The sequence below is a fragment of the Chelmon rostratus genome, chromosome 19 (assembly GCF_017976325.1).
Source record: "Chelmon rostratus isolate fCheRos1 chromosome 19, fCheRos1.pri, whole genome shotgun sequence".
Classification (NCBI taxonomy): Eukaryota; Metazoa; Chordata; class Actinopteri; order Chaetodontiformes; family Chaetodontidae; genus Chelmon; species Chelmon rostratus.
The window spans coordinates 7,801,246-7,821,856 of record NC_055676.1 but is presented as its reverse complement, the minus strand read 5'-3'; the positions used below and the strand labels follow the sequence as shown (position 1 = coordinate 7,821,856).

The following is a 20,611-nucleotide window of genomic DNA, read 5'->3' as shown; positions in this document are numbered from 1 at the left end:
AGTATGCACACTCTCTGACCTGAATGAAATAGTCGATGTCTATGAGGCTGCAGCCGGCCAGAGCTGACTGAGGAAGAGGAGGGACGATGATCTGCTCTCGCCACTCTGCGTGTTTTCCTGCTTTCACTCCGGCTCCCTCCACCTCTGCGATGGTCCGCAGGTCAAACAGAGGCCGTTTGGTCTTATAGGTCACTTTCTGGTTTGACAAAAAAAGACACAGACACAGACATAAAAAGATGTGACGGTGACTTCAAACCACTTCACCCACCTCTTAGCTTATTGCAAGAAAAAGTGTTCCTTTGAAATAGATCAAGAAAACCTCTATTACGGTTATCTTGAGGTACAGAGACACTTTATGTGCACCCACATGAAAGGATTAGCTCAATGAATGGTGATGTTTGAAGCTTCAGAGTCCCAGCAGAGAGTTATACTACATTTCTCAAAGGTCAATACCCTCTAAAATGGAAATTTCTGGGGGGCAGTGCACACTTATAATAGAGCTCATAACAATAGTATTTGGGATGGGTCTAGGCTATGAAGACACACATTTGCAGCCTGGAGAGGTGAAATAATGTTAATGGTCTTTGTCAGTTGCTGTGTTTCTCATTTTTTCTACTTTTATTTAACAATCTATTTCCTTTTGAACGACTCGAATTGAAAATCCAAGTTAGCCTGTCGAGAGAAAGGTGCAGTGGTAAAAAACATTACTGCTACTGACTATATTCAATAATTTACCTGTATGAGACTGGCGAGTACACATCCCGTGTCCTTCCCAGACTTGTTGTGGATCTCAGTGGCTAATTTGATGACCTGACCGGGGATGTATCCCCTCAGGTCACTGCGAGCTTTCAGCATCAGGGTCCCCGTCTTCACCAGGAGGTAGCTGAACTTCTTAGTGGTCACAGCATAACTTGGATGCTGCGGAGACAGAGACAGAGGATAACTGTTTGTTAGTGCGCCATCAGTGATTAAAAAGTCTCATTAGCTAATGGTGTGCTGATAATTTATTCCTGCTTAACTCCAGAGAACCAGAAGACTCTGACAGTCCTGATGGGAAAAGAGAGTATGATAAGTAAGTAATGCAGCGGAGAAAAGATGAATTAGATCCTGCTCTGGCATGAAATCAAATAAGCCTCAACCAAGACAAAGGTTGATCAAATGAAGAGATGCATTACAGCGTTTCAAAGTCCTGTCTTCTCTTCTGTCTGTACATGAACAACTTTATTCACTCCTGGGTTTACTCAGCAAGACTTATTGTGGAAAGGAATAAAAATGAGCATACAGATAATTAAAAAGTAGGGAGATTTGTGCACCAAACGCTTACTTCAATGTCAGGCACCTCATTGAGGTTAAGCAGGTTGAGTAGGTAGAAGGGCCTCTGGGCTTTGTAGTCCTTCGAGAAGCGGGGCGTGTCAATGGCCGCCCTCACGCGGTAAATAATCTTCCCAAAGGGTCCCTCAAAGGAAGTCGGAGCAGCGACTGAAGAGAGAGAGGATTGGGAAAAACGACAGACATTACTTTGACATGAAACACATGTTGGGTGTAGTGATCCCAACATTAGCTTTATTATAAATAGGTAACAAAAGTAGCACTTGTTAAACAGGGTTTAACAACTTCAGTAACCCATAAAAATACAAAATGCTGCTTTGAATTAAACTGAACATGAAACACAGCCTTTCATGTGCATAACTATCGCAAAAACTAGTCTTTTTTATTGAAACTTATGACACTACAAGGAAAATAAATTCAACTTCAAAAGTCAAATACATATCTCATTGCTTATTAATCATAAGAATTAAAAAAAGGAGGGGGGGAGAAAGAAAATAAAGAAAAAAAGGTTTGACTGGTTTAGATTTGTTTTTCAACAGAAGCTCAGTCAATTAACATGTGTTCATTATTAAAAGATGGCAATAATGCCTGACAAAGCCAGATTCATTAACATTTAAACAGATTTTATTTTCTGTTGTTACCAGCAGGGGAAAGACAGAGCTGAACTCTTTGTCCTCAACCATGCAGACCTCCATCAGAGCTGTCACAAGATAAAAGGAGAATTTCACACTAATTCCTGCACATCTCATCTTGAACTGAAAGGACGATGGTGGTTTGTGTGACTTGAGGAAAGGGCGGTGAGAGAGACTGGAAGGACTGAAATTTAAGAAGAGCAAGTAAAAATAACTATTTGGGACAGACAGAAAGAACGTCTTGGCATTGTGAGAAGTACACACAATTTGCATAAAAATTCCAAAACAGGATGTACAAAAAATGATAAATGTGTTGTCAACATAAAAGCTAAGCCACTCTCACCCTCTTCTAATGTGTCCTTTTTTTTCCCTGATTCTCATTCAGATGTCACAGAGGCAGGCGGCTACTCCAGGGACAAGTCTGCTGCTGCTGTCAATAAGAATTAGCCTTGAGATGTGGGTGTTGTTTTGTTGCAGACAGCTTGGTTGCAAGAACAGAGCTGTGGATGGACTGACGGGGGCAGACTGAAGCAGTAGGATGACTTTCCCTGGAGACACAGCTCACTGAGCTGCTGCTGGCTGCTGATACTTCCTGCGCTCCTTTGAGCTCAGGCAAAGACCTTCCTCTCACTCCTCCAGAGCTGCTGCTGCTGTACTTCAAGGTGCCAGCTCCATTTCAAAATGATGTCGGCACCTTTCGTTTTTCAGGATGAACTTAGAGTATGTATCTATGACACCTAATAAGCATTTGTTGTTTTGCATGTCAAAAGTGGTCTTTGCATTTGCATTGAACTGGGCTACATTTATTTTGAAAGTGAGTCGTTCATGGTCCTCAGAAGATAAATCCTAATGATTGGTGGTCCTGACATTTCCTCTTGCGCCACCACGAGGCTCACATTTGCTATTCTTTGTGAAATGTCTCAACAAGTGTGGGATGTACGACCGTGAAATTTGGTACAGACACTAGTATTCCCCTCAGGATGAGTTGTTATCTCTTTGGTGAGCCGATGACTTTTGAATTAGCACCATCATCAGGCCAAAATTTCAATTTGTGCAATATTTTGGTCTATGATGAAATACCTGCATAACTAGCTATACCTTGTGTCTAGTACTGACTAGCATAGTGAACGCGGTAAAGCATTGTCATTGTGAGCATGCAAACGTGCTGATGTTAGCATTTAACTCAAAGCACTGCTGTGACCCAGCAGAGCTGCTGGCATGACTGCAGAGTCAGTCTTGTTTGGATGTCTACATATAAACACCATCTCAAATGACGATACTTCAATATGTAGTTTCTAATTGCAAGTTAAAATACAGTCCCTGAAATACTATTGAAACAATGGTTATTTGTAACCTTGATGTCTAAAAAATGTTCACTTTAAACCTTCAATCATTTGACCTGTCAATCACCAAATCAATGCTTACTTGACTAACATAAGAAATAGATCTTGACTTCAGAAGTGTGCAGATCAAGTAGAAAAGGTTTTGTTTGCTGAACAAGGATGTACATCAGCTGTGAGAAGAAATCCTGCTTAGAGCTAACCCTTTATTTGATTTCAGCAGTTCTTGCTTGGTCACATTTCTTTGTAGTAGTTTGTATTGCAGCTAGCAACACCTCCACATCCAAAACCCTCCCCCCAGCTCAGTGCTGATGTTTTGAAGTGCATGACAGTTGACAGTTTAATTTCATAGGAGGTTATATGGGGTTTTTCAAGCAGCCCTTGTCTTCTGCCATAGAATCAGATAATCAGCTGCTCACTGGTTATTCTCTTTTATTCTGTTTATGTCTATGAAAACAAGGATGCTTACACGGTAGAGTTAGCAGATGCTCATCTACAAAGGTTTATAGCACGCTGTTACAGTGTATCACTTGTTTTCATCTCCTTTGTTCTCTCGTCTCTTCCTGAACTCGTATCTCATGTCTCTTTGAAATGACGCCATCCACATTCATCTTACCCTATTTATCCCTCTAAGTGTCCTTGTACTGAGTTCATCTTAGCCCACGCCTTCCTCTTCTATTTCATTTTCTTTGTTCCTGCAGTTAGAAATGATCAGGCCAGAACAACACCTGATGCCTAAACTCCAGATAAACAAGCCGGGCTTATCAGAGGAAAATTCAGTCCCTGTACAGCTTTGTTAAATAGGAAAATGTCGCAGTCTAGTATATGGCTGGACTGTGTATGGCCAATGTGCCATATTGTGTCTAAATTGTTAGACAGATAGGGTCTGAGTCTATAATGTCAATTTCTGGATATCAAATGTTCACCTGCAATTTTTCTGTAGTGGTTCTAGTAATATCACATAACAGCATATCACATAATATGGTTTACATTCGACATAAAAAATGTTAGAAATGCAGTTGCAAGAACAGTGCTTTCCATTCATATCTTAAGATGTTTGATTAGAAAGAGAACTTATTGTAATTATAACTATTCCAATTATCCATCAACTCCACCTGGTCTTTCATTTCTTTCCATTTGCAGGACAAGCCTTGTTTTCTCACTCTGTTTTGAATGAGGCATAGACCACGCCCTGCTACGTCCTTATCCATTCCTTTAACTAGCTGAAGAAACAAACATTCAAAACATTTTCATTGATCTTCTACCTATCTGTCAACCTTCATCATTTCTGCTTATTTTCTAACTTTTCCTCAAATAAAGAATGCAAAGTGGTTATCAAAATAACAGACTTAATGACTTGATTTGCCATAAATACAAAAGGGCAGTAAGATATCAAATATATAAAAAACACAAGATATGCAAGGTACAAGGTACTCTACTATCAAGCTAGCTGCTAATATTTTGTGGCTGTTGATTGCTCTCCCTCCAGCCAAAGCTTATAATGTTCAGTAACAAAATGACCATAAAGTTGAATCAACACTTATCTAAAACAGTTTCAACAAAAACTCAACATTACAACCTCCATAACAGTAGGATTTACTGACTGCACTCATGTAGTACCTTTATCCTAACAACCGTGTACAGTACTTTACAACCCTTCTCATTCATCCAAGCACACACTTTCATACACTGATGATGACTGAGCTGCCACAAAGTTGCTGACCTGCACAGCAGGAGCAAACTGGGGTTCAGTGACTTGCTCAAGGACACTCTGGCACGGTGTTAGGAGCTGAAACACCACCGTTGTAATGTTTGCACTGTACCTGCCATATCTGCATTAAATGAAAGTCATGGGTTTATATGAATTATTCACTTTTTACTTCCCTTAAAAACAACATTGACCCATTACTGTCAGTGCAAACGCTGCAACACACATCTAAACAAACTTTACAGCCTCTATCTCTCTGTCTTTGAGCTGGAAATGCTCTTAAGTTACTCAGTGTTCACATGTAATACCAACATTCATTGTACATATTTTCTATGTGCTTTGATGTTGACATTTTTTCATCCTGACACACGAACATTTCTTAAAGGGTATAAAAACCTCATCATCATCATTCCTCAACATCATCATCATCATCTACTCTACAAAGTCAAAAAGTCAGGTTGGCTCACTCTACTTAGAGACCTGATTTGCTTCAAGTCAATTTTTAAGATATTAAAGAGCACGTCAGTCTGCTTGCTGCACCAGCAGGGGGCATTAGGAGACACTTGAGTCTCCAAAGAGCCACTTATCACAACAGGAGAGTTAACATGCCCTGTGCTGTAGCTGAGAGCCTGAAAGGAGTGGGGGGCGAAGCATGGGGGCATGAAGACCAATTAAACAGTGACTGCACAACAGGAGAGGGAACTAAAAATAACCCGAACTCCCACTGTGTTTCAGCCCACGCCTGAGAGAATGCAAGATACCAGACAGACACTGTGTGGTCTCACAGGTGGCAAATATGTTAAAACGATCTTTGTGTTATTTGGACGGTTGTGGCGTTGCAGTTTTTTGTCAACTAGGTCTAAGTCAACAAGTGATGTGTGGAATAAAGGTGCATTATCATGTTAAGACATCATAATGGGCGTGTTCCTCTCAAATCTTTAAAACATTAACTGCGCAATGATCCTTCAAACAACGCTGGTATCACAGATCTGCATGCGTCTGCTTTGTGTCCCAGACAAAGGACTTAAGGCTGAACACTGTAAGTACACATGCTAGAAAAAGTCCAGTGTTATCAGACGTTATCACACCTGTACGCTCCTTTCACTGACGTCATCTGGCCCACTGATAAAGCAGGTCCAACTATCATGGGAACTGAGGCTGTGCCCCAAATATTGGAGGAATGAGGTTAAACAGGTCATCGAGGTTAATCACACTCTCACCTGGAATGAGAAACTGGAAAGGGAAACTGTGTTCGCCTGGTGCCAGAGTTCCTGTAAAAGAGGAAAGTTTATCAGTTTCACAGTAACAAAAAAACTACAACTACCTACTACCTGCTGGTTATTTGCCTCCATCAACCAGTCAAGCTACATTTACATTCATACCTGTGCAGACTCATATAATACATGTAATGAAGTCTAAGGAGGAAGGAATTCAATAAAAGGAATTCAGTGTATTTTTTGGTGAAATGGAAGTTATCACTATGTTGACATGTATGATTCTATTGAATAATTTCCAATGAGAAACATGCTGTCTTCACTTTGAGACTATTTTTCCAGAGAAGTACAGGATGGAAGTTGCTGCACAGAAACTACAAACTGGATAAGTGGATGCTTCACACACATCTTCAACCCAGTCACCACAGTTTGAAGGTGGACTCCCAAGATTACTGTCAGCAACTCAGTGTCTGACCAAATGTAAAATGTGGTCACAGCCTCCCCTCTCTGTTCCTGAGTTATGGTGTTGAATAATGGCCAGAAAAGTGTTTCTGCAGAACATTATGATCTCACAGTGAAGTTGACCTTTGACCTTTTGAATATTAACTGTCATCGCCTCATAAATTTATCCTAGGAGACATTTGTGTGAAATGTTATCATGATTTGCATATGAATTCCTCAATTATGGCCAAAAAATGTGCTGTGTGTGGTCAAAGGTCACTGTGACCACACACAGTTCGTGCCAAAGTTGAAAAAATTCCCTTAAGGCGTGAGATACAGTGTCCACTAGAATGGGATGGACGGACAGACGGCTGGACAGACAGACATACGAATGGGTGGATGCACAGACAACCTGAAAACATAATGTTTCCAGCCACGGCTGTCGTTGGCTCTGAGGCATAAAAATGCTAATGACTTTCACGGGTACACATGCAGAGTTTGGTGAGTTTGTTTGGATCTATTTCGACTCCACATATCCCATTGTAAACAATGGCCTGTGGGCCTGTGCCTGTGGGGCTCACCTACTTTCCCAGTGGACGGAGTTTCTGAGACAAACAGCCTCTGCTGTTCAAAGACAGCTAAGCCGAGACGTCTTCCGTAGCGAACTAAACTAGCGACTGAAACCAATCAGCCAGCATCAGAGGAAGTGATGAACTGTTGCTTGTGTAGCTGGCAAAGTTGGAGCATTTCTCAGCAACTGAATCAATGATTTACAAGCACAGTGAGACCAGCAGTGATCGACCCAAGACTGAGTGCATTTTTCTCCTGTTAAAACATCTACAGGTCAACACCATTGTGCCAAGTCCGCCCTTGTAGATTAAAGGGAAAGCCTTCTACATTTTCACTCTACATTTTTCTGCCTGACAACAAATCTGACAATAAGATCAAAAGCAACAACTCTGTTTATCCTTCGAAACTGGTCACACATATATTATTCATTTTCTAAGCAAGATAACACATGGAGCCAGATTGTGCGATACCTTTTACCTACTCTCAAACCAGAATTTGGAAACACAGACTATACATAATAGAAAGTAAATACATAGATACATAATAGAGAAAATGAATTAAAATGTATTTTTACGCATTAGGATTCAGGGTTCCATCAAGCAGCACAGGTAAACTGAAGCAGACCTCGTAGTGTTTTCAGAAACATATGAGGCATTCTGAGGATCTCAACAGGAAATGCACTGAAGTACGAAGAGGCGTTTTGGAATAAAACAAACTCTGTTAAGTACATGTTGTCTGAATAAGAATTTTTACTCATGAAATAGAAGCTCTTTCATCTCACTGGGTTATTATGCTGCTTGCAGCGTTCACAAATGGCACCGGCTGGCTACAGCACTCCACCCAGGGAGCAATTTCAAAACTTTGAGTTTGGTAAATTTGTGTTTGTTGTTGTTTCTTCTTTCTTTTCTTTTCTTTTTAGTGTTTTCCGAGCTTATCATGGATTCCAAAGTTTCCACTCGGCTTTGCGGACACCAAATTCCAATTTCACAAAGTCCTCAGATATACAAAGCCTTGAATATCATGATACATAACACATGACATGCGTTTACTGTATGTGTCTGTCTGTGTGTCACACTGAAATGAAGTCTTTGAAATTATTACAGGGCCGACAAAACAACTCATTGTATTTGATTACACACTCTGTAGCTCTGAACTCAGCAATGATCTACTCACTCAAATTTGGCCTCTTGCTCTATTGATTTTATACTGTAATAATTTTCATACTTGTTTACTTCACAAGCTCTGCTAAATTGAGAACAAGAGCACCAATATGGGCTTTTCCATCCCTGTCACACTGAGAGCACCTTGAGCCAGCTGAGTTATTAATTCTCTAGATGAGCTGACAGCCCAATTAAATTCTTCAAGACAGCAACATGTCTCACCTCATTAGGGACAGGCACAACTTTTTCCGCTGGTCTCAGTTTCCTGAGGGGAAGCGCTGTGTGTGTGTTCATTTGCATCATGTTTAGTGCTAGAGGAAGCAGTCGTGCTCTGAACCAGCACTGAGCAGGTGCAACAGCCACTTTGTATATTCAACTGCACAGAGCCTGGCTAACACAGGTACAGGCAGGAAAACTTTTTAATGGCACAATGAAAGAAAACGATTAGCATAGAGGTAGATTAGTTTACATATTCTATAGAGCAAGCTGTAAGAGATTCTCAACCTCAGGTCACTAACCCCATTTGACTATCCATCTAATCTAAGATGAATCATAGACAATTTAAACCCATTTTACCTGCTGCACTAATGGATAAAAGAAGACAGCGTTACACTGGAGGGACAAAACAAACATATCAGCAATATCAGTAATTTGCAAGTTAAAAACAAGAGTCCAGCTTTCAAAAAAACATTTAAACTGAACTTAATAACGTAAACATGAAAATACTTCCATAAAACTTATAGTTCGTGGACCCTGGAGGATGAATAGTAATGACTTTGATGCCAAAATGAGGACAAAATGTGGACCTTTCACAGTTATGGTTTTCTACTGCACCAGTGGAAAAGCTCCATGGGAGCTGTAGTTCTTTGAATGTGAACAAACCAATCATCCTTCAACTTAATAACAATAACAAAGGCCTTTGATTCTTTATACGTTTTCTTTCCTTAGTTATGCTTTTTTGCCACATGTTGTCTAAATATAATGGAAGATGATATGTAAAAGATACTGCACTTAATAATGCTGCTGTGTTTAAAGTCTGTTCTCATTTAGAACAGACAACAATACTGTTATGGCTTTACTTGCAGAAATTGCAGTTCTGATGATTAAATTCCTTTTCAAACACACAAATGCAATACGATCAGGGCACAGACGTGCAAAGCATCATCAATGGATAACATAAAATATGAAAACAAGGGAAATGCTACAATGAGTCTGCCTCAAGTACAGTCTAGATATTAAGCTGTGTGTTTCTCAAACAAGACTACAGTGAAACCACAATCAAACGGCTGTCCCACTGCAGTGGGAAGGAGATCTTTATTCCCTGAAGGTCATTAACTGAGAGCAGCGACAGGATGAAGAGCGGACGCTGACATCACTGGTCTTCACTCCTCCAACCGTCAAGCATCTGTGGCATACCACATTATCAGTCACCCACAGTGAGCGTCGCCTGTTTTGTGTAAGAGTGTGTGCACGCTTGTGTGTGCGCGGTGGTCCTCTGTCACCCTTCCTGTCTCGCTCTCCCTGTGTCGCTCGGCCCTCGGGGGCAGTGCAGCCCATTTTCGGAAGAGAATGGGATGGGGAAAATGGCAGAGATAAAGGGGAGCACAAAGGGAGGGTGTGTAATGAATTATTTATGCCCTCCTCTGTTTGGAGTGTGGCTTTCCTGGCATTTTACCACACACTGTGTGAGATGATGAATGAGTTTTACTCTTGCTTCAATGATATATCATTTTGTGTTAGCATGGTGGTATTTTTGATTCTATTTCTTATTTCTCATATTGATTACTGTGAAGTCTTTGCACACCAGAAGGTGTGTCCAAGTGTTGAAGTTTCATACCCACCAAGTGTTTTCTTTCGCAGTATTACTCATAATTCAGCAAAGGTGTACTGTGACTTGGCCTTCTAACACAGTATACTGCATGTAACTTATTATTTTATTCATTTTGACAGTAACAGAATATATGATAGAGTAATTGTTCTGAAAGTTCAACAGATAACGTAAATGTCTCTCTTTTTTAATACTTACACAAGACCTGTATTCCTGCACCACGCAGACTAAAGTTCATACCGTTGTGAAGGTTGGCCTGTTACTGTGTGAGATGGGTGTGTTCCATGTTTGCGCCTCTTTCTTGGCTCAGTTTGAGTAATCTGTACCTGCTTTGAAGCCTAATTTCCCCTTCTCTGATTGACATTACATAGAACAAAAGTCCCGATTTCACTCACATCAACGGGGCAAAATCACATCAAATGATACAGTGTTTCATAATTCAAAATATCCAGTTTAATGCATCATTTCAACTATGCTAGTTTATCTTGAAATGGGCCAGAGCACTAACGGATTCTGAATTCTCCAAGATAACAGCGCAATGTCGACGCGAGGCAGAGTTACACTTTAAACAAGTGGAATTAATATCTTTTAGTTTACTCACAGGTCAAATTTTAGATCAAAGGGTCATGGCTTATTGTGTCTAGTTTGGTTTCCTCCTTAACCATATGTCACAATCTCAATACAATAGAAGTGAAATTGTGAATCCACCAATCCACCTTTGTTAGTCTTTATGTGGATAATTTCTTTGGTAGAGAGTGGTTTTAACAGTATTTTTATGGTATTTTCTGACAGAAATTCTACATCGGATAACATAGCATTCAACTCTATTCTACAAAGAGGCTTTACCTCAGTACAAGTAGCAACACCAACACCATAGTATAAAAGTACTTGAGAGCTTTATTGTGGGTTTCAGTTTATTGTTTAGCTGTCTGGCCCAAAATTTTACTGTTTTAGTTTGCTGCTCCTTTGCAAAGGGCAGCTGTTGTCAGTGAAAAAGCTCTAAAAACCAACAGTGCACCATGTGCTCAGCTCCAACAGCAGACAGACACAGTTAGCAACGAGCTGGTGAACATAGTGGAGCATTTAACAGCTTAAGAGCCACACATTTCCATTAGGAGTTGTTCGAGACCAAAAACAGAGCTTCTTCAGTTCACTCAGGCGTTTCATTTTCCTTTGTAAAGAAATGAGACAATCTCTGTGGATATTTAGGCGGTCTGTGTGCTGATTTCAGCCCATTTATTCAGCATACCAGTGTTTGATGTGTGATCAGCGTATTTTACATACCGTGTATTATTTTGTTGGATTCTTAAAACTGCTGCATTATCAAGCAGTACTTTGCAGTCTTAGCGGGTAAAGCTAATTTGAACAAGTTTATATGCAGTTGGTGGTAATAATTACCACCACATCATATTTATGTAAATGCATAATATGCAAGTTAACTCGAAAGTATACCTGTCTTAAATGTAGTGTAGTAAAAAGTACAATATTTCCAGCTGAAATGCACTAAAGTAGACACTTCATCATGTGCAGTACAACAGACCAGTGTACACAACTGTGTGTACACAGTCCTGAGAGTTAAACATTGAACTGTTTCTGGGTGTTTTAACCAGCATGAATTACATGCTCTGATGACAGTCATTAAGTTCCATGGTGGATTTGGATTTTCGATAGATATCATGCATGCTTGGCACATTTCACCTTCTGGCTGTGGGCGGTAACGACTACTCGTACAAAAGAAGGAAAATCAGACTCACAACAAAAGGTCCTATAAGCTCTCATTTCTGTGGGAGAGCAGGGCCTCAGTGCAACATAGCAGGATGGTGCCCAGAGACTGAGGGAAAATATCTAAACCTGTCCTCTGTGGAGTATGTCCAACCTTCTCATCAGACACTGCTGGACACCGATGACCATGTCTCACCTCAGGGAGGCGGCACGCAGAGAGGCAGGCTGGAACATCCCTGCATGGGACTGCTACTCTGATTGACCGAGGCTGTAACTCCTTTCTACAGGGCTGCAAAAGCCTGCTGCTGCCACAGAGAGATTAAGCCTGTTGCAGCAGATTTCCCATAAACCAAATGAGGTGAAAGGCAGGAGGTTTCAGTCACGTCATACAGTGATTCTATGACAGAAATGAGGAGGTGCTGACACTTCAGCGCTCTCAGAGGAGAGGGAAAAAACAGTTAACAGTGTATCATATATAGAATTTTGAGCAGATTATACTTCGTCACATGCATGTGAACTGTTAAACGACTATACTGGTGTTTTTTCAGGCTCAGATGGTTTAATGTTTAGTGTTTTCCTTGACTTCCAGGCAGCCATTGGTTTCCATTCACCGTAGTACACATGAGATGAATTATCTAGTAAGTAGCAAGCCCTCATGTTTTTTCAGAGTGTACCTGTATGAATTAAGATAAGAGCGGCCTGGAAACAAATAGAAGTGTCTGCTCTTGGGTCGTCACCTTTGTCAGCAACAGACAGCGTGCTGTTGAAGTACTGCTCCTCCAGAGTCCACGAGCTGTCGTTCATTTTGTTGGAGATTCCACATGAGCCCTGACAGTTCACCTTGATGGCTGTGAAAAGAGGAGAAAAAACAAGAGTCATTGTACTATTACAGAAAATGGTCCTTTACAGGTTTTCTGGTATTTATTTACTGCAGAAGTAACATCCAACATGGCCATCAGCCTGCAACTAATGGTTATCATTATTTAGTCATCTGCTGGCTACTTTCTTGATAAGACACCAGTTTCCCAGAGCCAGAATGTCTTGTTTGTCCAACAAACAAAACAATAATTTTCCTAAGCGATGCTGGGAGCGCCTCCATGGGAATCAACATTCATATTGATGTTATTTGGAACGAATGAGTTTGGGCACCACAGTATGAAAAATATAGACCAGGCCAAATGAATATTGGCCTGTGGTGCAGGTCATGTTTGTTCTGCTGTAGTGGTAAATAATCCCAATAGGCTCTGGGTTGTGTTTATATCAACAGATGAAAGAGGAGGAGTAACTTTATCAGGGAACTGTTGTGAAACTAAAGCGGTTACTGTAATTGAAAGCCTGGATGCTGGACTGATTTGGATGATGGCAGTGGTTGTTCTTCACCTATTGCCTCATGTCAGACCTGCGTTTTGTTGGGATGATGATGGCGGTAGTTCTTGTGATCAAGCAACAGGTTAGATAAAGATGAGGTCATATTAAGATTACTGTTAATATAGAAAAATTATGAAAAAACTTTCTTTTTGTTTATTTTGCAGCCAGATGGGTGAGGTTAACACAAGAGTTGTTCTTGTGTGCTGCTGCTCACTGTACAGGAAATGATGTTATCGTTTTCTCAAGCCTGATTCAAAGATCAAGAAGATTTTTACTCTACACAAAAGCCTTCAAAAGTTTAAAACTGGTGCTTGATATGTTCTGCGACAGACATCAACAGTCCATCGACGAAGAAGAACACAGAAGTGAGCAGCAGGAACAGCACTGCAGCTCTGCAGCGTGAACGCAGCCTCTCTCTTTCTGTATCACCCCCCCTCTTTCCGTGTTTCCCTGTTGTCTCTCTGTTGATCTGTCTGTGAGGAAATGAAAACCCTCTGGTAATGCACGCACACACACACACAAAAACACTTACACAGATGCACACACATACACACACACACCAGAACTGTGACAGAAGCCAGAGGATTAAACAGAAAGATGGCCCAGCCGCAGTGTTATCTCAGCATTCTGATAAGCAGGCAGACATACAGACAGATAGACAGACAGATAGACAGATAGATAGGGCTAAGTATTAATGTTTTGTTAGTGCTTCCAGTGTGACTCCACAATGTCTTTACTTAATTCAAGATGAACACATTAAACGTCTCCTGTTTTTAGCTTTTTTTACCATGTGACAAATTTTGTTTTAATCCAAACAGCTGTGCACCGCTACCCCGACAATACAGAAAATGAACAACACTTAAACGAGAGGTAAACGAGAATAAGGATGTGACCAAGGATCTGGTGACAACTTCCTGTGCTTGACAGTAACGATGGGTGACATGTATAAATCCTCTACCACAGTATATGTAATTTCATATGGTGTCGTACACAATGTATATCAGGATATAATAAATTTTCTGCTGGTTCAAGTGAGAAACTGCTTATTGAGAAAATAACAAGAATGTGTCCTAAATCTGCTAAATTTGCTTTGCCACTGTGAATATCTGTAGGCATTTTTCATTATTTTCTAACATTTAATATACTAAGTAGATCTATACAATCCCCACGGTCAAGGTGGACACCAATTCAGTATCTGACCAAATGTGAAATATGGTCACAATCTCCCCTTCTGTTCCTGCGTCATGGTGTTGAATAATGGCCAGAAGTGTTTTTGTAGAATATTATGATGTTACAGCAAAGATGACCTTTGACCTTTTAATCCTGTGAGACATTGTGTGAAATGTTGTCATTAATTAGCATATTACTTTTTGGGTTATGGCCAGAAATGTGTTGTGTGTGGTCACAGTGACCTTTGACCACTAAAATTTAACCAGTTCATCCTTGAGTCCAAGTGCCAGGTGCAGACATACATATGGGTGGCCGTCTCTGGTGCGGAGGCAACCCCCCCCCCAACAGGCACTGATGTAAAAAATATCATTCCACAGATTGTGTTTGACCAATCACAGGCTCGCACCCACGGATCCTGTGCTGGCATCACTGAGCACACACACACAAACACTATCTCTCTCTGAAAGTGGCAGATGGCTGTGCTCGCCACACCGGCAGGACTGCTGGCGCAGTTTGAGGGAAGGGGGAGGGACCTCTGCTGCCGGTAAAAACAAAACCAAAATCTGCAGCCCACAAAACAAAGCAATGCCCTTCAGCGACACAGACTAACGTCCATTTATTTGGTCATTAATTACACCCTGCAATCTGCTCCTCCAGCCATCTGTCTCATTCATGGGCAGGAATAATACCTTTGTACTCCACATTAACACACTGTGTGAGCTTTCTGGGGTCATTACACTTCGCAGAAGCAACATTTTAAGTGTAAAGTACATAAATATGACAAAAAACAGAGTCGAGATATTGTTTACAGCTGTCTGTTCTGGAAAAGTGAAGAGCTAAGCCCATGAAAGGTCAATGCAGGGGTAATCTGTTAATATCCCCAGCAGCAGCAGCAGCATCAGCAGCAGGAAGGGCGGCTGTAGCAGGGCTGAATAGTGAACACTTGTGTCATAAGAGATGGGCTGCTTTGGCGCAGAGACCGGCTGTCTGCCGCTGAATAATGGGCCGGCCTCTTCACAGACACATGGAGCCACGTGGACAAGGAGTAGTTATGATGCGTTCGATGAGACGCTCATCATGACATGGAGATGTTGCCACGAGGGCGGCAGGAGTCTAAAACTTAACCTTGAGTCTCTTGCCTGGTTCTATTATAACGTCATGGGATTTTTGCAGAGGTCATCTCTACATACGCACACACAAGACTCTTACATACAGAGTTATACATGTATAATCATATGTCCATGAATGAATGTTAAGAGGAAAGCAAAGTATGACCTAATTATTGAAACATCAGTACACCAAGCACAGACACGCAGGGTGAACTATTAAATGTGGTTCCTGGTACAGTGAACCACACTTACAGTGCAGCTTCTGATTCATATCACAACTCTGCAGGCACACAGTTAGCACACAAATGTCTCCTGAGTCACTGTGGTCTGGCTCAATAGGCATTTACTCTGTAACTGCTGGTCCAAAATCAGCATCCAGATCAATTTGAGGCAAGAAATATTCTGTGAAGCTCCAGATTCTTGCTAAATTTGTGATTTGCAGTGCCTAGGTTTAAAGACTGAAATCCTGCAACTGACAGTTTCCAACTTGTCAAATTCACACCAGTAGCTATGGATCAGACCCTGCAACTGCCAGCACAGGAATCTACGCCAGGGGCCAGCTCTCTACAGAAAAAAACACAGCCTGAGGGAGACTGACACTCGTTAGTAAGAGGGAAGCCAGCAGCAGAGCATGCTCTGACTCAGCAGCTGCCTGGATTTGTGGCCAACACAGTGGAGTCGGTCCAGGTCCTCCCCACGGTTCAATGAGAGTGTGTGCAGGCGGAGGTGATCCTGGTGTTACTACTCATTAGATTTTACAATTAGACTGTGTGGGCAGACAGATCCAGGAGAGAAGTTGCAATCAACATGACTGCTGTGCTTTATTGTATCAAAGGGTTGTGTGATGTGGGTTACAACAAGGTGCTGGTGGGTCATGGAGGATGTGGGTTGGGTTGAGTTGGGAGGCGCAGTATCATTGAGTAAGTAGATAACTTGCTGAGTTGTGTATAATAAGATGAGCACAGATTATTATCTGTTTTGTGCCGTCGTGCCTCTGTAAAGTATATCCTTTTATCCATTTAGTGCAGCTGGCTGGCAGAACGTCCCAGAAGAGATGAAAACACCAAATGTAAGATGTCACAAGATGAGAAACAGAGTTGGTGGAGGGAACACCGCACCTCTCTCTGTTGTAGTGTTTGCCACCTCAACCTCAGTCCTTATTTTGGTACATAACTGAGGAGTGTATCAGACCATATCATCATGCTTAGACCTGGCTTGTTATTGTTTGAATACCTGACGCTTGGTACCAAATCTGATTTTAAAAAATTACTTTTTTGACACCTTATTTTAAGAAATACTTGAAAAGGGTTTTTTTGTTTTCTTTTTTTATTTAACAAAAGCCAAACTTCACAAATGTTAAATGTTGTCTTAACACAAGCAGCTGAGGAAGAATTTAAAAGACTCACTCCTGTACTCTTCTACGCATGCAGAAGGTAACATGACCAGCAACACATGGCAATTTCAAGTGTTGTTGGCTGCATGAACCAACACAAAAGTCTTCATCGACTCCGCCCATCCCAGGAAGTGAAGACCCAGTGGATTAACTTGATGGAAATGCACCCACAACAACAAGTGGAAAACTCTTTGGCTACATGTGGGCCAATATAAAGCAGGGCTCACTGTAAAAATCAAGGATGGATCAATACAGACTTCAAACTTAGAACTTGCAAGTTTTGCCATTTTAATTTTGCTTCACTGTTTATTTTGCTGGTTAGCCTGTTGAATTTGGCTTTAGCACATTTATGTTACTATATTTCTATCTAATTGAGTGTGAGTCACAAATAAATATGCATGAACTGTCTATGCCATGTCTGCCTTTATTTGGTGCTGGCCCAATCAGATTGTTATGTCATGTTATGCTAATTAACTGATTAAATATTATTTTGTTATCACCATTTGTTCCGGACCTCTGACCTTGAATAAAAATCAGTTGCAGACCTTTGACTGACAAGGTACTGTTGCAACTTCAACACTTCTCTTCCACCACTTCCAGTGCAGGAATTTGGTCCTTCAGGGCATACCTTCAGAGAAAATATGTGCTAGTTATGTAATATAAATAAATAAAGCTGTTTGAGTGGAAAACTAGCTTTATTTTCAATTTTATTTTCAAAATGTATGTTTGCAGACTTGGCACTGAACACTGAGTGAGAAATATTACCTTTTCAACAACTGTGTAACTTTTCCTGGAAAAAACTGTTTCTGAACTCTGTCTGCAGAATAAAACCATTCAGTCAGAGCTTGCTGCCTGTTGCATCAGGACATGGGAAAAATGAGCCACCTTGGAGGCTGCTGAGGAAGCAAGCAGGGAAACTGGGCTAATAATGACAGTTCCTTATTTTCACTTAGTTTCAGCTGACAGCTGGAAGCACAAAGGAGCCTCAGTGAGTATATTTCAGGTCTGAACTTTACAGGAACACGGCAGAATGGGAAACCCTCGACCTCTGAGACAAAACAGAAGAACTGTGTCTTTACTACGACTAGGATTTCAAGTGGGTCAGGAGTATGAATGAGATTTGAAAAGGTTGCTCGAATTACTTGAATTGATCAGCATTCCTCACATGCGTTAAAAGGCTCCTCGGACGTCACTACATTCCAGCATAATGAGACACAGCAACTCCCAAAGCAGCGTCTGAGTGATAAGACTGGACTGGACAAAACCTGCAGCAGATGCAGCAGTTTCAACTGTGGTCAAGTAAAGTTTGATAATGAGACTGTTAAATTATAAACAAGTTGAGACATAATTTGGCAGCATAGTGCTTGAACAATTTTGACAATTAGCCGGATAGGTTTGTTATAACTGAGGTGATAAGGTAACAATGAAGGACCTTCATCTTTAAACTAGAAATTTAAACAAAAATGTGTATTTGTCAGACCCAACTTGTCCAGTTTTGATGGACAGATCATCCTGTGCTTACATTATTCATGGAGTCAACACATTTATTTCCAACATAACGACACTGCACAAAGATGACAGGCAACTTTGTTTGGTCATGTCTCTATAAGCCTCGTTTTACCAGTGAGGTCAAAGCTCAGGCAGAAAAGGTGTTTTCTGGAGGAGTTTTAAGATAATTATACAGATAATTAACAGCTGTGAAGGACAAAGAACAAAATGAACTGACAGCCACTGAGCCTCTGTCCCCTGAATACATCTAAAACCTTTGCTTGAAAATATTTCTAGTTTCTTCCACAAGCTCCAGAGGACACAGCCTTGTACCACAGGACATGCCAGTAATCCGATGCCACACTTACTACCTTCATTAAATCTTTAAGCGCTGCACACATTTAGTCGGTCTCTCTTTTCCAACATCTCCCTCCCTCGTCTCCTTTCTAATGCCTCTGAGTGAGACATGTCAAACGCGGCCACCTGATCTCATGATCTATTACTCCTGACTGTAAGGGAATCCCCTGCAGCAGAACAGAGGCTGGGCTGTTCGTTCAGACACGTCCTGAGTTACCTCTGAGTCAAATCAGTAACAGACAAAAACGCTGCTCTGGGAGTTGGCTCAGTGAGAGGAACATAAAATAAATGCACATGTTTATGCCCTCAATGAGAGTTCATCATATGGACTCATGAACTAAGAAGGCATAAGAGCAGAATTCAGGAACAACACTCAGCCTCTGAATGCTGCTGTAGTGCATTTGTGTTTGTGTTTCTTACAGTATAAGCTTTATTCAATCAGGAAACCTGACTGAGATTAAGATCTTTTCAAGAGAGGCCTGAGTATCGCAGGGGAGAGAGGAGACTCAATACAAACACACATAAAGTATAGGGCTGCAACTAACAATTCTTTTCATTGTTGATTAATCTGTCGGCCATTTTCTCGATTAATTCATTAATTGTTTGGTCTATAAAATGTCAGAACATGGTGCAAAATGTCCATCGGTATTTCCCATCCCAAAGACATTCAGTGCAGAAACCACAAAATATCCACATTAAAGGCTGGATTCAGAGAATTTCGACTTGAACAATTTAATAAAAAGCACATCTCTAAAACGGTCTGGAGTTGAAAATTTTAAACCACCCGATGGAAGGAGACATTCAAGTTTTTAAATCCTTTGTAAATCACTGGCAAGTATCAGAGACTGAAAAAGCTAGAAATGCAGGACACCTGTCTGCAAAGTAGTGATGATCTAAAATTATGCATTTTACTGGTTATCTTTCTGCTTTAGTACTAAAAGTACAAGGCATGGTGGAACAATGGAAAACTTAAGTAAAGTTTCTGTTTACACCTATTTGGGAGATAAGCTACACAATTGTCCTGTCAAACATACCAGTATGTTTTCCTGGCAACCACTGCTTGCTTGCCGTTTGAACCAATTTTTAATACTGCAAACTCTATCACAATAGTTCCCCTCTGTCAGGAAAGTGTTACATCAGTAAAAGGGGCCACATTGGCTACCCAACATCCTTTCCTGTATCACACCTCTAAACTTGAGAATGTAAAGACTGGCGGCAAATTAAAGGAGAAACTAAAATAAACATAAATATGTGAAAAAACAGAACAAATGCAGATGCTACCATACATGTTCGCATCATGGTTTGAAGAGTACAGAAATGAAATGTGGATAATATGCTATGGCCTTCACAGTCGCCAGATCTCAACCCAACTGAGCACCTATAAGAGACTTTGGAGCCACATGCAATGATAGCACTTTCCACTGCCATCATGAAAACACTAAATGAGGGAATCCGTTTTAAATAAACGATGTTCATCCCTGCAGCAGGGTTTTACAAACTCAGAAAATCTAGACGTTGGCCATTCCAAACAAGTTCTGATCACATAGCACTGTTCACTGGTTGCTGAGAAGCTTTGCACACTTCAAGCAGATCAGTTTATGATGTTTGCATTGCTGACTGCACACCAATCCCTGCGTATGTTTGCATGCATGTGTAAGAGGCTTATCCACGTAGAAGTTACATCATAAAACAACCAGCAGACGTGTAATCTGTACTCTGCATACTCGCTCCCAAGTTAGTATGCCACAAAATGTCCACATTTCACTGCATTTTCCTAAAATC

At 40.9% G+C, this 20,611-nt stretch overlaps 1 protein-coding gene across 1 annotated transcript in view; it reads right to left on the bottom strand.

The window, feature by feature from the left end:
* Positions 1–20,611, bottom strand: part of arrdc1b (arrestin domain containing 1b) — a 35,816-nt gene that overhangs the window by 4,978 nt on the left and 10,227 nt on the right. Inside the window, exons 2-6 of the mRNA XM_041960782.1 lie at positions 12,682–12,792; positions 6,230–6,280; positions 1,325–1,479; positions 736–918; positions 20–196 (exon numbers count right to left, since the gene is read on the bottom strand). Of these exons, the coding sequence (XP_041816716.1) occupies positions 20–196; positions 736–918; positions 1,325–1,479; positions 6,230–6,280; positions 12,682–12,792 (677 nt within the window). The remainder of the gene's footprint in view (positions 1–19; positions 197–735; positions 919–1,324; positions 1,480–6,229; positions 6,281–12,681; positions 12,793–20,611) is intronic.